At 44.8% G+C, this 23,017-nt stretch overlaps 2 protein-coding genes across 4 annotated transcripts; one reads left to right on the top strand and one right to left on the bottom strand.

Annotated features, from left to right (window-relative positions):
- Positions 1–435: 435 nt before the first annotated feature.
- Positions 436–19,205, top strand: LOC139170094 (zinc finger protein 862-like). 3 transcript variants are annotated; one of them, XM_070756856.1, is made up of 2 exons: positions 436–509; positions 17,013–19,205. In XM_070756856.1, exons 1-2 carry the CDS (start codon positions 487–489, stop codon positions 19,108–19,110), a joined length of 2,121 nt encoding a protein of 706 aa, XP_070612957.1. In that variant the 5' UTR covers positions 436–486; the 3' UTR covers positions 19,111–19,205. The 3 variants fall into 3 exon arrangements, 1 of the variants encoding a protein (XP_070612957.1); XR_011559565.1 differs by lacking the exon at positions 17,013–19,205 and adding an exon at positions 16,342–16,403 and having other exon boundaries at positions 443–509; XR_011559564.1 differs by lacking the exon at positions 436–509 and adding an exon at positions 16,371–16,443 and having other exon boundaries at positions 17,013–17,064.
- Positions 4,053–5,089, bottom strand: LOC139169841 (vomeronasal type-1 receptor 96-like). The gene has a single exon (XM_070756508.1). It carries the CDS (start codon positions 5,087–5,089, stop codon positions 4,109–4,111), a length of 981 nt encoding a protein of 326 aa, XP_070612609.1. The 3' UTR covers positions 4,053–4,108.
- Positions 19,206–23,017: the final 3,812 nt, after the last annotated feature.

The following is a 23,017-nucleotide window of genomic DNA, read 5'->3' as shown; positions in this document are numbered from 1 at the left end:
CCCCTCTCCGAAGACTCCAATAAACTTAAACTTGATCCATTAACAACTGTAGTATAACAAGTTGTAAAGATGGGGCGAAATTGCTTTGACAAAGGTCTCACTTAGCGACAGAAATTTTGGGCTCCGTTGTAGTTGTAAGTTGAGGACCCACTTGCAATGAGATTTTTCAGGTGTCTCTTGAAAGTGTCAGAAAAGCTATTAGCAAATCTGCTGAGAGATACACTATATAAACATTCACTCAGTCTTACACACACAAACACCAAAGTGCATGCAAGCACATATTGATTCTGCCTTTAGCTTTTTGCTGTAACTCAAATAAAAAAAAGAAACCCCTTTGTTTGCCTATTGCAATTAGCCTTTCTTGAGAATATATGGCTATCTGACAGCTATTCTTTTCTCCTAAAAGTGATGATGTTACAATAGAGCAACCCACGACAGAAACTGAAGTTCTCTGCCTTTGAGAGCCTGCAGGAGGAAGAATAGCAAATGTTACCTGCAGATAAGGTTGGGTAAGTCCTTGCCTGTTTGTTTACTCTGGGTCCCAAAAGTGCTTTTTTCAAAAAGGCAGCTGGAGTTTGGGTTTTTTTTCCTCTCTTCTCTTCACTGAACACATTTGGCTTTTCATCCAAGAAGCTTCTTCAGTTCTGGCAAAATGGACCAGAGGTTGATCAAGTCACAGAGAGTCGGCCTTCTCTGGGTCCCACTGGCCAAGCAATGCTGGCTGGCGGGACCCCAGGGAAAGGCCTTCTCTGTTGTGGCCCCAGTCCTCTGGAATCAACTCCCCCCCAGAGATTCATACTGCCCCCCCACTCTCCTTGTCTTTCGAAAGGCATTTTCAAAACACACTTATGCCAGCAGGCCTGGAGCTTTTGAGCAAGAGCTCTTCGCTCGGACCAGAAGTATGAATGAGTGATGACTGTATGGTGTTTATATTGGGTTTTTATTTTTTGACATGTTTTTAATTTATTGGAGTATTTTAACTTTGCAATTATTTTACTGCTGTAAGCCGCCCTAAGTCCGGCAGGAGAAGGGCGCCCAATAAATTCGATAAATGAATGAATGAATGAATGAATGAATGAATAAACAAACAAACAAACAAACAAACCAATAAACAAACAAATAAATATAAAAAATGGTGGAGGATGGATGGATTTATATTCCTTGCAGGTGGATTTATATTCCTTGCAGTTAGCTGCTCCGAGTCTTCGGAGAGGGGCGGCATCCAAATCTAATACATTTAAGTTTAAGTTTTAAGTTTTATTAGATTTGTATGCCACCCCTCTCCGAAGACTCGGGGCGGCTCAGAACAACAGCAATACAATATACAGTACATTATTATTATGATTATTAATGAGTTCCACGCTTCGACAACTCGATTGCTAAAGTCATATTTTTTACAGTCAAGTTTGGAGCGGTTAATATTAAGTTTGAATCTGTTGCGTGCTCTTGTGTTGTTGCGGTTGAAGCTGAAGTAGTCATTGTGCAAGGGGACTGAGCATGAATATAGCAGCCCTCTTGAGAGCTTCTAGTTTTATTCTGCTGCTCCCAGGAGGTAAAACCTGGCAGCCTGTTCATTTGTATTTGACGGTTGGGAAGCAAATGTTTACCCCCGTTTTGCTTTGGCAAAAGAAATGGCATTTCCAAATGGACATTGTACGGTCACTCAGTGAGCAAGAACCAGCAGGGTTGGTCCATGCTGCTGCCATTTGCAGGATGCGGAAGGAATAGAGAGAGAAGGAGGAGAAGGAAGAAGAGGAGGAGGAGGAGGGAGGAGAAAAGAGGAGGAAGAAAAGAGAGAAGGCAATGGGTCATTCTTCGTCAAGTGGACCGAGTGAATTTGCAGCCTTATTTGAAAAGAAACCATCACAAAAACAACATATATGAGAGAAAAAAATGTGCTTTTTCTACCGAAATAAAAATGAAGGTGATTGAAGGTGAGAAAACAGAGCTCTCTGTTTTCTCACCTTCCATTCCGTGTCCTAATGTCTCTCTTTTATTTCTACTAGCTCCCTGTGTATGAACTATGTTATTGATATTGACAAAATTGAAGGGGTCCAAAGACGGGCTACAAGAATGGTGGAAGGTCTTAAGCATAAAACGTATCAGGAAAGGCTTAGTGAACTCAATCTCTATAGTCTGGAGGACAGAAGGAAAAGGGGGGACATGATCGAAACATTTAAATATGTGAAAGAGTTAAATAAGGTCCAGGAGGGAAGTGTTTTTAATAGGAAAGTGAACACAAGGACAAGGGGACACCATCTGAGGTTAGTTGGGGGAAAGATCAAAAGCAACGTGAGAAAATATTATTTCACTGAAAGTGAAGTAGATCCTTGGAACAAACTTCCAGCAGACGTGGTTGGTAAATCCACAGTAACTGAATTTAAACATGCCTGGGATAAACATAGATCCATTGTAAGATAAAATACAGGAAATAGTATAAGGGCAGACTAGATGGACCATGAGGTCTTTTTCTGCCGTCAGTCTTCTATGTTTCTATTCCCAATTATTATTTCGTCCATATTATTCCTAATGTCTTTATTTCTATTCTTCTATTGATATATTTTACTATGATTATATCCTCTGAAACTTACATTATGTATTAGACTAAATAAATAAATAAAATTAAACAACCATACCTGAGATGATAAAATTTTCAGTTTATTTTTTTTTTAAAAAAAACATAACATCAACATTGCACATCCTGCAAAATTTCACACTTGCAAAAAATCCCAATTCTTGGCTCAAGAATTACCATCCAAACAAATCTTCTCTGCTATTGCTTGTTTTTGTTCTGATGAAGCCATCTCTTCTAAATCCTGGAAGAATTGAGAGGCAGCAAAGACCCCCTCCCTCCCTCCCTTCCTCCCTCCCTCGCTACTCATTCACCTTCCATCTTTTATTAAGTACGTTTTTAATCCTGCTTTTGTTACCATTACAAATAGTTCAAGGCAGCAATTATACTGTATATAATTCTCCTTCCTCTCTCTCTTTTCCCACTTTCCTAAACAACAACCCTGTGAGGTTGTTGAGAGAGAGAGAAGGGGTGGATTGGCCCAAAGTTATCCAAGACAGCTTTCCTGCCTAAGGCAAGACTAGAACTCACAGCCTCCTGGTTTCTAAACGATCCCAGCATGTACCAATAATCACTACACCAGCCTGTTTCTCATCTTCCTCCCTCCCTCCCAGTTTCTCGGAGTCACCATCAGTTCTTACTTTCCCCTTCCTTCCTTCCTTCCTTCCTTCCTTCTACGCAAGGAGAAACTTCCATCGTGCCTTTTTAAAACCCCTGCCTTCCTCCTTTGTCAGGGCGTCGTGTTTGTTGGGCTGTCTTCCTTCCTTCATAATATCCATTGCAATATTAATTTGGTTAGGAGCCTTTTATTTTCAAGCTGTTTCTTCAAATGGAAACTGAGATGCCATAATTTTTCCAAATGGTGAGGAGGAAGAAGGAGGAGGAGGAGAAGAAGAAGGGGAAGAGGAGGAGGAGGAGAAGAAGGCGAAGGGGAAGGGGAGGGGGAGGAGGAGAAGAAGAAGAAGAAAGAAGAAGGGGAGGAGGAGGAGGAGAAGAAGGAGAAGGAGAAGAGGAAGGAGGTGGAGGAGGAGGAGAAAAAGAAGGAGAAGGAGAAGGGGAGAAGGAGAAGAAGAAAAAGAAGAGAAGGAGGAGGAGGAAGAAGAAGAAGAAGGGGAGGAGGAGGAGAAGGAGAAGGAGAAGAGGAGGAAGAAGAAGGAGGTGGAGGAGGAGGAGGAGAAAAAGAAGGAGAAGGAGAAGAAGAAAAAGAAGAGAAGAGGAAGAGAAGGAGGAGGAAGAAGAAGGAAGAAGAAGGAGGAGGAGGAGGAGGAGCAGAAAGCAGTGCTCCAAATTTGCAGCTACTCCTTCTCATTTCTGTCTACCATTTTCTTCCTGGAATTTGTCCGTCCCTGTGTGGACCCACAACCAAGAATGTGGTTCCCGAAGTTCAAATGTTGAACTTGAGAGGCCACGCCAGCTTCGGAACTGGCCTCGTTTCTTCTAGGTTGTAGCTCTCTCCGCCAAGGAACCCCCCCCCCCCAAAATTGCGACATCTTGAAGAACAGTGTTGAGTTGTCCGCTTTGAGGAGAGCCCCTCTGTCATTTTGGGAGCGCGCCCACCAGTGATGTGACTTGAACCCTGGCGGTCCTTCTGCACCTCAGACACCAGCACGTTTCCGCGAGGTACTCGCGGACCTTTTTGTACCCAAACACGATCACGTACGAGCTGGAGGAGTAATATATGGAGGAGAGCACGCCGTACATGGCGCTCAGGAAGCTACTCTGCGGGTGGCTCCTGTTGTATCCCAAGACGATCATGAGCCACACCATGTCGTTCGCGATCCAGCAAACCACGTAAATGGAGAGCAAGGAGAGCAGGATTTTGGTGGCCTGGGCCGTGTGTTTATTCCACCCGCTCACTGTGGTGGACAACGCCTGGACCTTCCGGTGGTGCTTCCAGAGAAGGTCGACGATGAAACCGTTGAGGACGACGGCCAGGAGAATGAGGATCAAGTCGAGGCTGACGGACGCGTAGGTGCTAAACTTCACGGCGAAGCTCTCCGTAGATTTCAAGCAAGTAGAAGTAGCCAAGAAGGCAATTGTCTTATTTTGTTGACCTCCCGTCTTCTCGTACTGCAAGTAAGGGACGTGGAGGAGGACGCTGGCCACCCAGCAACCAACGAGGGTGACGTTGACGTAGCGCGATTGATGCCTGTGGATGAACGTCGTCCACCGGTAATTGGGCCTTCGGATCTTGATGAGGTGGAGGATGCTCAGGTTCGTCACCGACCAGATACTAATCAGCCTCAGGGTGTGGTAAGAGTACAGGAGGACCCTACAGCCCTCCTCCCCGAAAACTCTGGTGCTGCTGTAAAACAGCATCCCTGGAATGGCTTTGTAGCAACAGAGGAGGAAGTTCACCAGGCCCATGTTGACGATGATGCGGTCTAGGGGTTGCAGGGCTTTGCGGCGGACGGCGTGCGTCAGGAAGGCGAAGAGGACGGTGAGGTTGCCGATCATGCCAACGAAGGAAGAGAGGTAGATCAGGACCGACACGAAGAACATGAATTTGGAGGTCATGACGGTTCCATCTGGCTTTTCCTTCGCGGACTTCCTCTAGTCGGCTGTTCTCCTTTTTTGGCTCCGAGAGTTTAGATACATCACTTATTTTTTATTCTTCTTCTCCATCCAAGGAGGGTTGTTTTTCCTCCTCGCGGCTCCGGCGATCAACCTCCTTTAGAAGCTCGGGCCGTCCACCACGCCTTCGCCAAGTTACTCACAGCCACAATTACTCCGCTGTTTGTCTAAGCGGCTCTTATCTTGGTTTGTTGAAAAGGCCGAGGAGCGCAACCGATTGGCTAAAGAAGAAAGGGTGGGAAAGAACCAGGGAGGGAGAAGGCCAAAAAAAAACAAAGGACCCAAACAGCTTCTTTCCACGCATCACACCAGTCATTTTTCTCTGTGCCGACATTTTACTTGACCTCCATAGTTCGTTCTCAACTTACGACCACACTTTGAGCCCAAGCAGCCATACAAAAAATGAGACAAATCTTAAAAGCAGTTAAAATAATTTTTAAAAATACAGTGTTCCCTCGATTTTCGCGGGTCCGAACTTCACAAAAAGTCTATACCACGGTTTTTCAAAAATATTAATTAAAAAATACTTCACGGGTTTTTTCCCTATACCATGGTTTTTCCCGCCCGATGACGTCATGTGTCATCGCCAAACTTTCGTCTGCCTTTAATAAATATTTTTTTAATAAACTTTAATAAACAAACATGGTGAGTAATAATCTAAATGGTTGCTAAGGGAATGGGAAATTGCAATTTAGGGGTTTAAAGTGTTAAGGGAAGGCTTGTGACTCGGTTCATAGCCAAAAATAGTGTATTTACTTCCGCATCTCTACTTCGCGGAAATTCAACTTTCGCGGGCGGTCTCGGAACTGCGAAAATCGAGGGAACAGTGTACTATTTGGTGTTCTGTTTTAGAAGTTGCTTCTGGGGGGGGGGGGGGGGAAAGCCAGCGAAGAACGAGGCCAAAGAAATGTAGAGCCGGGGTGGTGCAGTGGTTACAGCAGAGCCCTGCAGGCTACTTCAGCTAACTGCTAGCTGTAGTTCAACAGTCCCACAACTTCCAAAGGCAACTTCTGAAAGGGACCTTGGAGGTCTCCTAGTCTAACCCCCTGCTCAACCAGGGGGTGCTACTGTCACTGCTCCAATTAGCATCCGAGAAATAAACCAAGAGTCTAAGCCTTGGCTTTCTACCAAGTTCCAATCCTGAGGAAAAAGAAGGGAAGGCAGGAAGGAAGGAAGGAAGGAAGAGGGGGAGGGGGAGGGAGGAGGGAGGGAGGAAGGAAGGAAAAAAAGAAAGAAAGGGGGAGGGAGGAGGAAGGATGGAAAGAAAGAAGGAAGGAAGAAAGAAAAAGAAAAGAAGAAAGAAAGAAAGGGGGAGGGAGAGAGGAGAAAAGGAAGGAAGGAAGGAAGGAAGCTCTGAGTCTTTCTAAAACGAACAAACTCCCTGAAGCCTTGATGTCCTCTACAACAGGAGTTTCCAACCCTGGCAACTTTTAAGACTTGTGGACTTCAACTCCCAGAGTTCCTCAGCCAGCTTTGCTGAGGGTGTTTTGCTGGCTGAGGAACTCTGGGAGTTGAAGTCCACAACTCTTAAAAAGTTGCCAGGGTTGGAGACCCCTGCTCTGCAATCTTTGACTCGGGTGCCACCTAGTGGCCATTGCTAGGTTTTAGATACAGTACTGTATATGGACATACTGTATTTGTCCATATAGGCAGAAGGTCTGAAGCTTCTTGGATAAATAACAGAATAACAGATTTAAAAGGGACCCTGGTGACCTTTTAGTCCAACCCCCTGCAGAAGGAAATTAATCAGTGGGTATTCCCCGTTTTGGTCCAAAAATTGAAAGATGGTTGCCGTGGACAGTGCAAGCAATGTCTGCCACACCGTCGCGGCTGCCATCTTGACTTTTTTGCCTACTCTTGGCAAAAGATGGGTTAAAAAGGAAAAAGTGACAACATTTGTCAACCTTAAAACTAGGTTAGGATTTTGCCCAAGTCGTCTCACGTGGTTCGAACATCAAGCTGGAAATTCTGCCTTGTGCTACGCAGAAATGGATCGTTTGGGAGAAAATGCATTTAAAAACATTTTAGATAGATAGATAGATAGATAGATAGATAGATAGATAGATAGATAGATAGATAGGTAAGTAGGTAGGTAGGTAGGTAGATGGATAGATAGATAGATATATGATAGATAGATGATAGAAAGAGAGATAGACAGGCAGATAAATAGATAGATAGATAGATAGATAGATAGATGATAGATAGATGATAGATAGATATAGATAGATGATAGAAAGAGAGACAGATAGACAGACAGATAGATGATAGATAGATAAGTAGGTAGGTAGGTAGGTAGGTAGATAAGTAGGTAGGTAGGTAGGTAGGTAGATGGATAGATAGATAGATAGATAGATAGATAGATATATGATAGATAGATAGATGATAGAAAGAGAGATAGACAGGCAAATAAATTGATAGATAGATAGATAGATAGATATATGATAGATAGATATAGATAGATGATAGAAAGAGAGACAGATAGACAGACAGACAGACTGACACAGACAGACAGACAGATAGATGATAGATAGATAGATAGATAAGTAGGTAGGTAGGTAGGTAGGTAGGTAGATAGATTGATAGATAGATGATAGATAGATCGATAGATCGATAGATCGATAGATCGATAGATCGATAGATAAGTAGGTAGATAGGTAGGTAGGTAGATGGATAGATAGATATATGATAGATAGATATATGATAGATAGATAGATAGATAGATAGATGATAGAAAGAGAGATAGTCAGACAGACAGACAGACAGATAGATGATAGTTAGATAGATAGATAGATAGATAGATAGATAGATAGATAGATGGATAGATGATAGAAAGAGAGACAGACAGACAGACAGACAGACAGATAGATAAGTACGTAGGTAGGTAGGTAGGTAGATGGATAGATAAGATAGATAGATAGATACATACATACAAACATACATACATACATACATACATACATACATACATACATACATACATGGAGAGATACACACTCAGACTACATACTTAATGATATTTTTAGGCAAACAAGTGTACTTTTCTTTTTTAGAAACAGATTCACAGAAACACAGGATGTGATTTGATTCATCTTGGGAGGGAACGCCTACGAAAGAGACCTCAAAGGAGTGATTCATTCTTTGGGGTCAAGTATTAAGAATTCGCTATTAGGAATTAAAGCATTCAATCAATTAAAATATTCAAGCAAAGTCCCTTCCAAATTTGTAATTCAGCTGTTTTTCCGGTAAATGCAAAAACACCCTTCAGTTGAGTCAAGTTTGCATTGTTGGTGATTTCACAGGCTCTTCTAAGGCATTTTGCTCAAGAATAATACGGGAATTAAAGATTTATATTTCTGTTATTAGCCTATCATAATGAAATCTTTATTTATTTACTTGCTTATTTATTATTTATTTATTTACTTGCTTATTTGTTTTTTATTTACTTACTTGCTCAATCGAGTACTTACTTATTTACTTGCTTACTTATTATTTTATCAATTTTAAAAATTATGCACGGTGCCGATTTTTTAAAAAGCAAAAAAAAAAGAGAGCTAAAAACAGGATAGCGACGCATGTGCAGGGTTGGAAACTCAGCTTCTGGGCATGCACAAAAGAAAAAAATCTTTTAAAAATTCATTAATTTTTTTTTTTAAATAAAAAAAGATGGCAGCGCCCATGGACCACACCTCATGGCTTCACCTCATGGGCTTGTGCATACGCCGTGCCATTTTTTTTAAAAAGGCCAAAAAAAACCTAAAAACAAGACGGCAATGCATGCACAGTGCTGGAAATTGGCTTCTGCGCATACGCAGAAGAAAAAAATGGGAAAAAACCCTCATCAAAAATTCAAAAATTAAATTTTAAAAAAGATGGCGGTGTCCACGGGACACACCGCATGGCCTTGCCTCGTGGGCGTGCGTATGCACAGCACTTAAAAAATAAAAATAAAAATTCCCAAAGAAAACACCGAAAACAAGATGGCGACGCGTGCACAGTGCTGGAAGGAAAAAAAAACTTAATTTTTTTTAAAAAAGAGATGGCGGCGGCCACATTCCGGCACTGACCAAACCGGTTCCGTGACATCATCAGAGGTTTGCTACCAGTTCGGGCGGAACCAATGAGGGTCCGCTTCCGGAATGGCCACGTGCTATGCTCCGGTAGCACACACAGCTGCTCCTGCATGAGATTTGGCCTCTGCTCATGAGCAGCAAATGAAATCTTGTGGGAAGACGCTTGCGTGAGTGAGATTTCGGCAATTTTCGGCAATTTCTCGCTTTGGCACATGTGCGGAAGCAAAAATATCAACAGAAATCACCGAAATCTCATTTGTGTGCATGTCCCCGTGTGAGATTTTGCTTGCTGCTCATGCGCAGGAGCCAAATCTCACGCCAACGGGCGCCCGCACACCCATGATGGCCTCAGAGGGCGCACTGGTAACGCCAAATTTGGCAGTCTTTTGCTGGGTGGACCGGTACAAACTGGGAGGAACCTGTCAGAAATAAGTTTATATCTTGAAGTAATATTACAATGCAAGAAAATGGTCTTGACTGATGTAAACCATAATCAGTATGTAATCATGGGTTTGCTAATTGTGCTGCAACCTGATTGGCTGCAACCTATATATAAGGAGTAACACCCTTGCATGGGTGTGGGTTGCTATAGAGTGCTTTGTTATAGTGTGTTCTGTCGGGCTCTCTGGTAGAATCCTCCCAAAAATTCAGAGGTACAAATTTCAGACACACACACGTTTGAAAATTCAAAACAATGTTCTTTATAATGAAAATTCACTTAAACCAAGCCCTCTTTTGGTATAGCCAAGAGCACTGGTCTCCAAACAAACTGGTAATTGGTACAAGTCCCTTATCAGTTCTGTGATACTTAGCTTGCAGCTGTGAGGCAATTCACAGTCCTCCTTCTTTTACAAAGTGAAACACACTTTGCTCTGGTTTAGTTTCAAAGCGGGGAAAAATCAGCACATAAAAGGTCAAAGTCAGCAAGGCAGTCACGAAACACAACGATCAGATAATCCTCCGCAATGGCCAAACCCACAGGCTGCTCTTTATAGCAGCCTCACTAATGACCACAGCCCCACCCAACCACAGGTGGCCTCATTTTCTTTGATAATAATCTCTCAGTTGTTGCTGCCTATGCATCGCTCTCCGCATGTGTGGCTGTATCATTAACTCTTGTTCTGAATCCAAGGAGGAGCTAGAGAATTGATCTCCTTCTGAGCTGTCTGCCACACTCTCCTCCTCCCTGTCACTCATGTCTTCTTGGTCAGAGGAGCCTTCATCAGCAGATTCCACCAGGGGCAAAACAGGCCTGCAGCACGTGGATGTCTCCCCCACATCCACAGTCCTTGGGGCAGGAGCTGGGCCAGAGCTAACCACAACATAGTGGTTTAGTGCTTAGTGGTTTGTGTGTGGTTGCAGTGGTGTACGATAGTATTGTGATAGTTTATTTAGAGAAACATTTTGATAAGAAGAAAAGTAAAATATATTTTTACAAGAAACCTCTGGGTGGGTTGGATCTCAAACCCTCCACCGCTGAATCTACCAAAGCTGATTTTGCCAAGGTTATTATGACAAATCTGCAGAATGGTATGTTGGACAAAACACTCCCCCATTACGATCTGGAAGAAGACGACTCTCAATAAATACATTTTATTTATTTTTTCTCCTAATAAAGCTTCTGAAGGTTTCGGCAGATGGTGGGTGGGAGGGAGCAAGAGGAGGGAGCCTTTTGCAAATGCGATGGCAACAGGATGGGAGCAAAAACCAAACCCCGGATGGATTTACAGGCGGTCTTCGAAGGCATTTTCGTTCCAATTGCTTTGTTTGAAATGCAATGTTCGTTTGCTCGCTCGTTCCGTCTTTATTCCTTTTCTATTGTTTCCCTTATCGGCCATTTTCCTTCCCTTGTCTTCTCCTAGGAAAATCAAAAATCCGAGGAGGGATAGAGTAGAAACAAACTCACGTTTTAAAAAATGTATTTATTTATTTTTTAAAAAGAAAATATAATCTTTATTGAAGATAAATAGCGGAGGGCATACATAAAGACAAAGGACTATGCAAATACAGTGTTCCCTCGATTTTCGCGGGTTCGAACTTCGCGAAACGTCTATACCACGATTTTTCAAAAATATTAATTAAAAAAATACTTCGCGGTTTCCCCCCCTATACCACGTTTTTTCCCGCCCAATGACGTCATATGTCATTGCCAAACTTTCATCTGCCTTTCAAAAACATTTTTTAAAATAAACTTTAATAAATAAACATGGTGAGTAATAATCTAAATGGTTGCTAAGGGAATGGGAAATCGTAATTTAGGGGTTTAAAGTGTGAAGGGAAGGCTTGGGATACTGTTCATAGCCAAAAATAGTGTATTTACTTCCGCATCTCTACTTCACGGAAATTCGACTTTCGCAGGCGGTCTTGGAACGCATCCCCCGCGAAAATCGAGGGAACACTGTATTGGTACAAATGTATATGAATTTGAGTATATACAGTTATAAGTCAAAATACACACTTATATATATAAAAGGGGGGGGAACTAAAGGGAAAGGAAGAGAAGGAAAGAAAAAGTAAAAGGAAAGAGAAAGAAGGGAAAAGAAATAAAAAAGGAGAGAAAGAAGAAGAGAGAAAAGAAGAGGTAAGTTTGTATCTATAAATTTATCAGATGTCGTAAATAATGTCAACTTATCTGTTGACCCGGTTACTCTACAGCATTTAAGATCTTTACTATCAGCATAAATGAAAGTGCTGAGTTTCTAAACTTGAGTTAGAATTTACATGTTATCAATGATTCGTAGTGTTATTTTATGCGTTCGTGGGATAGTTGTTTCGGTGAAGGTTAAGAGGGTTGTGATGCAGTTGTATGTTGTCTTTTCCCCAGCCAAATGTACCAAACAAACTCAATTTTGGCTCAGGAGAACCAGGAAATATAGGATACAAGCAGTCCTCGATTTACAACACTTCGCTTAATGTCCGTTCAAAGTTACAACAGTACCAAAAAAAAGTAGACCATTTATTCACACATAACTAGATTCGGATGCTGCATAAGCGATTCACATTTATGACAGTTGCAGATTTATGGATGGTATGATTGAGTTTATGGTTATTTTAATGAGTTGGGTTTTAAATGTTTTTTTAAGTATTGGATTTGTTACATCGTTTATCACTGTTGTGAGCTGCTCTGAGTCTTTGGAGAGGGGCGGTACACAAATCTAATAAATTATTATTATTATTATTATTATTATTATTATTATTATTTGCTACCTTCCAACAAGCAAAGTCAGAATCGGCATTCCAGATTCACTTAACAACTTAAATTCCTTTCACTTAACAAACAGGGCAAGCACCTTCATAAAATAGGGCCAACTCACTTACCATGTTCCCCTGAAAATAAGACACTGTCTTATATTAATTTTTGCTCCAAAAGTTGTGCTACGTCTTATTTTCGGGGGGTGCCTTGCATAGTTCCCTGTAAGCTGCGCAGTGCGCTATAGCGCAGAGGTTTCTACTCGTCGGCCCGGGAATTTCAAATTTAGCGCAGAGGACCGACCTCCGTGCTGGAATTTGAAATCAGAACGGTTGCTGCTCTACAACATAGGGCAGCAACAGTTCCTTAAGCAAAGGCGGGAAACAAAGTGCAAAGTGGCCAATCACAGCAGGCCCGCTTTCTTCCCCGCCCCTTAAATCCTGGATTTTCTCCTCCCCGCCCTCTGGCAGCCAAACGGTTGTTTAGCTGACGTTGGGTAAGGTAAGAAAATCGGGCCTCGGCTCTAAGCCTCGGTGGGGTGGGGGTTGCCGCCGGATTGCCGAGACGGGTGAGGCAGGGCTGGTGGCGCAGCCCACCGCTAGGCCTCTAAGCCTCGGTGTGTGTGTGTGTGTGTTGCTGCCGACCGGGTGCCTCGTTGGTGTGCGTGTGTGGGGTTGCCGCCGCCCGCCGACTGCCGAGAGTGACGCAGCAAAGTAAGAGGGCTGGTGGCGCAAGGCCTCTAAGCCTCAGTGTGTGTGTGTGGGGGGGGGTTTGCCGCCGATCGGGTGCCTCGTCGGTGTGCGTGTGGGGTTGCCGCGCTGACTGCCGAGTGACGCAGCAAAGTAAGAGGGCTGGTGGCGCAGCCCAGCGCTAGGCCTGTAAGCCTCGGTGTGTGTGTGGAGGGGGGAGGTTGCCGCCGACCGGGTGCCTCGTCGGTGTGGGTGTTCTAGGCCTCTAAGCCTGGGGGGTGCCGACGACCGGGCGTGTTACCTTTCCGCGGGGCCCTCTTACTTGCGCCTTCCGAGAGTCCGACTTTTCCGGCAGCTGCAGCGCTCCGCCTGGCTGGAGTTTCCCTTGCGGAGGCCGCGTATGAGCTTTGGGGCTCGAAGGGAGGAAGGGTGGCTGGCCGGCAGCAGCGGCACCCTTCCTCCCGGCCCCAAAGCTCACACGCGGCCGCCACAAGGGAAGCCCCAGCCGGACGGAGCGCACGGCAAAATAAGAAGAAAAGATCCCGCGGAAAGGCGCGGGGGAGGCGCGCCTCACAGCTGACATTTTCTTCTTTTTTTGCGCTGCACTCCGCCCGGCTCGAGCTTCCATGTCCAAACGCCGCGTCGGTGCCTCTGTTCGGGCCGCCCGCCGCTATTGCCCGGTGCCGCCGTCCTACCGCCGCCGCCGCCGCCCTCCCGCTGCCGCCGGCCACCCTTCCTCCCTCCGGCTCCGGGCCCCAAAGCTCACACGCGGCCGCCACAAGGGAAGCCCCAGCCGGACGGAGCGCACGGCAAAATAAGAAGAAAAGATCCCGCGGAAAGGCGCGGGGGAGGCGCGCCTCACAGCTGACATTTTCTTCTTTTTTTGCGCTGCACTCCGCCCGGCTCGAGCTTCCATGTCCAAACGCCGCGTCGGTGCCTCTGTTCGGGCCGCCCGCCGCTATTGCCCGGTGCCGCCGTCCTACCGCCGCCGCCGCCGCCCTCCCGCTGCCGCCGGCCACCCTTCCTCCCTCCGGCTCCGGGCCCCAAAGCTCACACGCGGCCGCCACAAGGGAAGCCCCAGCCGGACGGAGCGCACGGCAAAATAAGAAGAAAAGATCCCGCCGAAAGGCGGGGGGGAGGCGCGCCTCACAGCTGACATTTTCTTCTTTTTTTGCGCTGCACTCCGCCCGGCTCGAGCTTCCATGTCCAAACGCCGCGTCGGTGCCTCTGTTCGGGCCGCCCGCCGCTATTGCCCGGTGCCGCCGTCCTACCGCCGCCGCCGCCGCCCTCCCGCTGCCGCCGGCCACCCTTCCTCCCTCCGGCTCCGGGCCCCAAAGCTCACACGCGGCCGCCACAAGGGAAGCCCCAGCCGGACGGAGCGCACGGCAAAATAAGAAGAAAAGATCCCGCCGAAAGGCGGGGGGGAGGCGCGCCTCACAGCTGACATTTTCTTCTTTTTTTGCGCTGCACTCCGCCCGGCTCGAGCTTCCATGTCCAAACGCCGCGTCGGTGCCTCTGTTCGGGCCGCCCGCCGCTATTGCCCGGTGCCGCCGTCCTACCGCCGCCGCCGCCGCCCTCCCGCTGCCGCCGGCCACCCTTCCTCCCTCCGGCTCCGGGCCCCAAAGCTCACACGCGGCCGCCACAAGGGAAGCCCCAGCCGGACGGAGCGCACGGCAAAATAAGAAGAAAAGATCCCGCGGAAAGGCGCGGGGGAGGCGCGCCTCACAGCTGACATTTTCTTCTTTTTTTGCGCTGCACTCCGCCCGGCTCGAGCTTCCATGTCCAAACGCCGCGTCGGTGCCTCTGTTCGGGCCGCCCGCCGCTATTGCCCGGTGCCGCCGTCCTACCGCCGCCGCCGCCGCCCTCCCGCTGCCGCCGGCCACCCTTCCTCCCTCCGGCTCCGGGCCCCAAAGCTCACACGCGGCCGCCACAAGGGAAGCCCCAGCCGGACGGAGCGCACGGCAAAATAAGAAGAAAAGATCCCGCCGAAAGGCGGGGGGGAGGCGCGCCTCACAGCTGACATTTTCTTCTTTTTTTGCGCTGCACTCCGCCCGGCTCGAGCTTCCATGTCCAAACGCCGCGTCGGTGCCTCTGTTCGGGCCGCCCGCCGCTATTGCCCGGTGCCGCCGTCCTACCGCCGCCGCCGCCGCCCTCCCGCTGCCGCCGGCCACCCTTCCTCCCTCCGGCTCCGGGCCCCAAAGCTCACACGCGGCCGCCACAAGGGAAGCCCCAGCCGGACGGAGCGCACGGCAAAATAAGAAGAAAAGATCCCGCCGAAAGGCGCGGGGGAGGCGCGCCTCACAGCTGACATTTTCTTCTTTTTTTGCGCTGCACTCCGCCCGGCTCGAGCTTCCATGTCCAAACGCCGCGACGGTGCCTCTGTTCGGGCCGCCCGCCGCTATTGCCCGGTGCCGCCGTCCTACCGCCGCCGCCGCCGCCCTCCCGCTGCCGCCGGCCACCCTTCCTCCCTCCGGCTCCGGGCCCCAAAGCTCACACGCGGCCGCCACAAGGGAAGCCCCAGCCGGACGGAGCGCACGGCAAAATAAGAAGAAAAGATCCCGCGGAAAGGCGGGATCTTCTTGTTTTGCGCTGCACTCTGCCCGGCTCCAGCTTCCCTTGCGGCGGCCGCGGAGTAGCCACCTCACAGCTGACCACCTTCTGCCAGCTGCTGCGGCTGCCTGGTGTACGAAAAAGAGAGAGAGAGAGAGAAAGAGAAAGCAAGAGAGAGAGAGAGAGATACAGCAAGAGAGGGGGGGAGAGAAAGAGAGGAAGCAAAAAAGAGAGAAAGAGGGGGGAAGGAGGGAGAGGGAAGGACATGGAGGGAGGGAAGGGGGGAGATAGAAAGAGCAAGAAAGAGGAAGAAACAGGAAGGAAGAGAGAAAGAAAGAGGAGAGAGAGGGAAAGAAAGAGGAAGGAAGGGAGAGGGAAATAGGGAGGGAGAGATAGAAAGGAAAGAGGGAGGATGAGATAGAAAAGAAGGAGAGGGGGAAAGTAGGATAGAGAGAGGGAAAAGGAAGGGAGAGATAGAGGCAGGGGGAGAGAAAAATAGAAAGGAAAGAGGGAGAGAGGAGAGGGGGCAGCGATTATTTTTAAAAAAACAAATAATGATAAAATAATTACTTTTATCCTTTCCTGGTCTTCTAGGGTTAATCAGTAAGACTTTCTTCAAAATTAAAAAGTAAAGCACTAGCTCAAGCTATTTGACTAAATGTATTTCAATTTTCTCTGTATTCAATTTCTTCCTAGGACAAGAGAGATTCCAAACATTGAAGAGAAAGGGAGAGAAAGAGGGAGAAAGGCAGGGAAAGAAAAATTATTTCTGTGCTCAAGGCAGGACGACTAGAGAAGGTGAACCTTAATCGCCTTTTCAAAGTTGGTGTCATTTTTTATTGCCATGTTATACTTTCCAGATCATCATCCCTGAAAATGTACAATGCAAAAATTATATTTAACCCTGCTGTTCTCGTCCTTGGGTCCTTTTAGATCCAAAACAAAATTGTAAAAGAATTTTCCCTGCATGTCTGAAACTTGAAATTACATGACTTTATCTCATTTGAGGGGTTCTTCTTTCTAAGGGGTGTGTGTGTTTTGCTTGTTTAATTTTTGCTGGGCAAAAATACTTACACTTGCATTCATGCTGGTGCTTTTAGACCTGGAGTAAAAAAGTTTGGTTCTAGCTATTGGAAGTGTTTTTTTGAATACTTTTTTCCTGAACATTTCTGAACGTAATGAAATGAAAAATGAAATGAAAAAAATGATGCTTATTTGTTTATTTTGCTCAGAAAATGGCTAATCTTATCTATCTATAAATTGAAAAAATTACACACAGCTGGGAGGGGATTTTCTGAGCAAAATAAACAAATAAGCATTCAGTAAGTGCATCACTTGATTTTTTAATTTTTTATTTATTTTCTCAGAGGTTGCATAAAATCAGTGGCGACGCCAACAAGACTGCAAGCCCCTCATTCAATGGCAGACAAGGCTTCTGGCAGTGGTGCTTCACAAGGCTTGAAGCGCAAAGCTAATGATAGTAGTACTGGGGCTGGGCTAAATTTCCCGAAGAAAAGCTTAAAGTTTAAGCCTGAGTGGCTGAATGAGTTGGTGGAAACTAAACTGCCAACCTCAAGTAAAAACCAAATGACAAAACTGGGCAATATCTTCACTTATAGTGAAAATAATGAAGATATTGTTTGCCAGATATGCAAAGAAGCCCGTGCAGGTTGCCCATTCGCCACCGGAAAGAAATGGGTTGATTGGAAGATTGATTATTTGAAGCGTCACATCATTCAAAAGGTTCACCTGGATTCGGTCACCAAATTACAGTACCAGAAATCTGGAGGGCTGCAGAGACTACTGACTGAAAGTGCAGAAGACAGAGCGAAGAGAAAAGAAGTTTCCCTGCGAAGAAATGCCAGGGCTGATGGAGTTAAAGTTTTGATTGACAATGTATTGCTGGCCATAAAAATGGATGCGTCGATGTTATCAGTCCAAGACGTACATGACCATATAGGAAGGTATGTTTCCATTCCAGAGAGCTGGCGCAGCAAGAATTATGCCTTTGAATTTGTGGAGTGCATCAACGCAGTTGTTCAGAGGGAAGTATTGCATGAACTTTGTAATGCCAGTTGCCATACTCTTATTGTCGATGAAAGCACTGATATAACATTAACCAAAATGTTGATTTTGTATGCTAAATTCCGCCCATCTAATGCCACAATTTATAAGACCATGTTTATAGGAATTTTAAAGTTGTCAGCTTGCAACAGCACAGCAATCACAACAGCCATAAAGGAGTTCTATGCTGCGAACAACATCGACCTTCAAAAGATGGTCATGCTTACGTCAGATGGTGCATCTGTGATGCTGGGCAAGAATAATGGCGTGGCTGCACAGCTTCGTCGAGATGTGTCCCATTTGCTAGAACAGCACTGTGTGGCACACCGAGAAGACCTTGGGATTGATGATGCGTGTAAGGATATCCCATTGATGAAAGTCATTGAGACTTTACTGCGAAGTGTCTACAGTATATTCGCCCGCTCCACTCTGAAGAAACAAGCATTTATAGATTTAGCAGCCATTATGGAATGTGATTCGGTAGCCTTCAGAGCTTTGAATGAGGTACGATGGCTTTCCAGACATTTCGCATTGCAAGCATTAATGAGAAACATTCCAGTTTTGGTTGAGTACTGTAAAGAAGAATACAGCGATCCAACATGTAAATATTGCTACAAAAAGTTGACAAATACACAGGTTCATGCTGCACTGATCGTGTTTGATGATGTTGTTTGCGAATTGGCTGAATTGAACAAGCTATTGCAAAGAAGCAACCTGACACCAATTGAAGCTGCTCAGTTTGTGAGGGCCAGAGTAGCCAAGCTTCGCATTCAGTATTTAGGCGAAACAGTTCACTGGAATGAAAAAGTTCATGACTATATGCAAAGCAACCCAGACATTAACATGACTCCCATACTGAAATTTATTGAATGTTTGTGCTTCCATCTTGAAAGTCGCTTTCCAGAGAATGAGTTGACAGATTGGAATATATTTGACACTGCTGCTCTGTCAAAGGTGACCACTTTTAATTTTGGGAGAACTGAAATTGCAACCCTGGTTGGAAAATTTCAGCATTTCTTTGATAATTTTGATGAAGTCAGCATCACATCAGCTGTACAGAAACAATATTGTGACTTCAGATTTCTGATCTCAGAAAAATTCAAGTCTGGATCAATGCACTCATTCGATGATGTGGTGCAGTTTGCACTGAAAGACCAACAGTTTGGAACTCTGTCACGTCTGCTGGATATTTGCGCAACTTTCCAAGCATCAAGTGCTGATTGTGAACGAGGTTTCAGCCTGATGAATGCCATCAAGAACAAAGTTCGTAATAAGTTGCAACCTGAGCACTTGGATATGCTGATGCGAATCCGCACTTACCAGACTTCAGGGACACAAGTTGATCTTGACAAAGTGTACTTGGAATGGTCATCAATGAAAGACAGACGTGAGAAACTCTAAGGTGAGCCTGAGCCATACTTTCAGTGAGTAACCAGTTTTCCAATAACTCTGATTCCTGTTTTGACTTATAGTTAAAAGCAGTTAATATTTTTGATCTGACCGATTGATCTTGGCAACGATGGAGTGGACAAAGACAAAGATGGAATGGACAAAGACAACAATGGAATGGACAAAGACAACAATGGAATGGTCATCATGAATGAAAGACAGACGTGAGAACCTCAAAGGTGAGCCTGAGCCATACTTTCAGTGAGTAACCAGTTTTCCAATAATTCTGATTCCTGTTTTGACTTATAGTTAAAAGCAGTTAATATTTTTGATCTGACCGATTGATCTTGGCAACGATGGAGTGGACAAAGACAAAGATGGAATGGACAAAGACAACAATGGAATGGACAAAGACAACAATGGAATGGTCATCATGAATGAAAGACAGACGTGAGAACCTCAAAGGTGAGCCTGAGCCATACTTTCAGTGAGTAACCAGTTTTCCAATAATTCTGATTCCTGTTTTGACTTATAGTTAAAAAGCAGTTAATATTTTTGATCTGACCGATTGATCTTGGCAACGATGGAGTGGACAAAGACAAAGATGGAATGGACAAAGACAAAGATGGAATGGACAAAGACAACAATGGAATGGTCATCATGAATGAAAGACAGACGTGAGAACCTCAAAGGTGAGCCTGAGCCATACTTTCAGTGAGTAACCAGTTTTCCAATAATTCTGATTCCTGTTTTGACTTATAGTTAAAAGCAGTTAATATTTTTGATCTGACCGATTGATCTTGGCAACGATGGAGTGGACAAAGACAAAGATGGAATGGACAAAGACAACAATGGAATGGACAAAGACAACGGTGGAGTGGACAAAGACAACGATGGAGTGGACAAAGACAAAGATGGAATGGACAAAGACAACAATGGAATGGTCATCATGAATGAAAGACAGACGTGAGAACCTCTAAGGTGAGCCTGAGCCATACTTTCAGTGAGTAACCAGTTTTCCAATAATTCTGATTCCTGTTTTGACTTATAGTTAAATACAGTTAATATTTTTGATCTGACAGATTGATCTTGGCAACGATGGAGTGGACAAAGACAAAGATGGAATGGACAAAGACAACAATGGAATGGACAAAGACAACGGTGGAGTGGACAAAGACAACGATGGAGTGGACAAAGACAAAGATGGAATGGACAAAGACAACAATGGAATGGTCATCATGAATGAAAGGCAGACGTGAGAACCTCTAAGGTGAGCCTGAGCCATACTTTCAGTGAGTAACCAGTTTTCCAATAATTCTGATTCCTGTTTTGACTTATAGTTAAATACAGTTAATATTTTTGATCTGACAGATTGATCTTGGCAACGATGGAGTGGACAAAGACAAAGATGGAATGGACAAAGACAACAATGGAATGGACAAAGACAACGGTGGAGTGGACAAAGACAACGATGGAGTGGACAAAGACAAAGATGGAATGGACAAAGACAACAATGGAATGGTCATCATGAATGAAAGGCAGACGTGAGAACCTCTAAGGTGAGCCTGAGCCATACTTTCAGTGAGTAACCAGTTTTCCAATAATTCTGATTCCTGTTTTGACTTACAGTTAAATACAGTTAATATTTTTGATCTGACAGATTGATCTTGGCAACGATGGAGTGGACAAAGACAAAGATGGAATGGACAAAGACAACAATGGAATGGTCATCATGAATGAAAGGCAGACGTGAGAACCTCTAAGGTGAGCCTGAGCCATACTTTCAGTGAGTAACCAGTTTTCCAATAATTCTGATTCCTGTTTTGACTTACAGTTAAATACAATTAATATTTTTGATCTGACAGATTGATCTTGGCAACGATGGAGTGGACAAAGACAAAGATGGAATGGACAAAGACAACAATGGAATGGACAAAGACAACGGTGGAGTGGACAAAGACAACGATGGAGTGGACAAAGACAAAGATGGAATGGACAAAGACAACAATGGAATGGTCATCATGAATGAAAGACAGACGTGAGAACCTCAAAGGTGAGCCTGAGCCATACTTTCAGTGAGTAACCAGTTTTCCAATAATTCTGATTCCTGTTTTGACTTACAGTTAAATACAGTTAATATTTTTGATCTGACAGATTGATCTTGGCAACGATGGAGTGGACAAAGACAAAGATGGAATGGACAAAGACAACAATGGAATGGACAAAGACAACGGTGGAGTGGACAAAGACAACGATGGAGTGGACAAAGACAAAGATGGAGTGGACAAAGACAAAGATGGAATAGTCATCAATGTGAGAGACAGACGTGAGAAACTGTAAGGCGAGCCAGACTTTTTTGACTTATTAAATACATTTATGAATATATTGGATATTGATAATGTTTTTAATCTGAGACTGACTAAACCTAAAGTTCTCAAATACATCTTGGTATTTCTAGAGGGAAAGATTTATAATTTGCAATGGCTGTTGTAAGAGGCTAATCCTAGATAGTTTGGAGTGTTGAATGATTACTGTGTATTTGAAAATAAACTATTGAAAATATAGAATTATGGATGCAAGAACTCGCTCATTTGTGATAGCGCACACCCACACTTACTTTATTTATTTATTTATTTATTTATACATACATACATACATACATACATACATACATACTTCTATGCTGCCCAGTCCCGAAGGGACTGCCGCTCAGACACTATACTTTTCTGCTCACCCCAAAAAAAAATTAGAGGGAACGTTGGTGCCTTGTATTTCTCAAATAAGACAAATTCACAGGCAGAAAAGCTGACACCCCCAAAGAAAGTGAACCGTACGGTACACTGATTACAGTACGGTACCTGTCAGTATGGCACCCACCCACACAAACAACGGCACTTAAATGGCACAACAGTATACTCCCGCTATTGCAGCTTCCGGCCACCAGAGGAGCTACAGTCTACGCACTGCAGTGGAGACTGTAATGGCGGTGAGACAGCAGCAGACTGTATCTGCTGTACTGGACGGTACAAAGTGATGGAAGGGGCCAGCAGGGAACGCCACATTATTACGGTACCGCTATGAACAGCTTTGCATGGTACCATATGTTTTTCCACCATACCGTATGTAAACTTGACTACGCCTTATTTTCGGGGCGGGCCTTATATTAGCAAATTCTGCAAAACCTCTGACATGACTTACTTTCGGGGTATGTCTTATTTTTGGGGAAACAGGGTAGCACATCTCTTGCTTAGCAACATCAATTTTAGGCTCCATTGTGGTTGTAAGCTGAGGACCACCTGCGTTGGTATTACAGTGTTCCCTCGATTTTCGCGGGGGATGCGTTCCGAGACCGCCTGCGAAAGTCGAATTTCCGCGAAGTAGAGATGCGGAAGTAAATACACTATTTTTGGATATGAACAGTATCCCAAGCCTTCCCTTAACACTTTAAACCCCTAAATTACAATTTCCCATAGCAACCATTTAGATTATTACTCACCATATTTATTTATTAAAGTTTATTTAAAAAAATGTTTTTTAAAGGCAGACGAAAGTTTGGCAATGGCATATGACGTCATCGGGCAGGAAAAAACGTGGTATAGGGGGGGGAAACGGCGAAGTATTTTTTAATTAATATTTTTGAAAAACCGTGGTATAGACGTTCCGCGAAGTTCGAACCCATGAAAATCGAGGGAACACTGTACCTCTATTTTGTTTTATAAAGTTGCTCTGTTTTTATTTGAGGATCTTTGAATCTGGGAATATGTTTTCCACAACTCTTTCTCTTCTGCTATCTCCAAGTTCCAAAATATCCACAGTCCAGACTTACTTTTCGTATTCCTGATCAAAAACCGTTAATTCTGCCTGTCTCCTAACCCAATCACCTGCTAGGTTTGCTAACGTTGAGCCCCTCTCTCTTTTT

The sequence above is a fragment of the Erythrolamprus reginae genome, chromosome 7 (assembly GCF_031021105.1).
Source record: "Erythrolamprus reginae isolate rEryReg1 chromosome 7, rEryReg1.hap1, whole genome shotgun sequence".
In the NCBI taxonomy this organism is placed as follows: domain Eukaryota; kingdom Metazoa; phylum Chordata; class Lepidosauria; order Squamata; family Dipsadidae; genus Erythrolamprus; species Erythrolamprus reginae.
This window is presented reverse-complemented; position numbering and strand designations above follow the sequence as displayed.

Bases quoted from the DNA above. Each gene is read 5' to 3' on its own strand.
- LOC139170094 (XM_070756856.1), top strand. From the start codon at position 487: ATGTTACCTGCAGATAAGGTTGG. The intron at 510-17,012 runs GTAAGTCCTTGC...TTATTTTCTCAG, and splicing joins TTACCTGCAGATAAGGTTGG to AGGTTGCATAAAATCAGTGG.
- LOC139169841 (XM_070756508.1), bottom strand. From the start codon at position 5,089: ATGACCTCCAAATTCATGTTCTTCGTGTCGGTCCTGATCTACCTCTCT.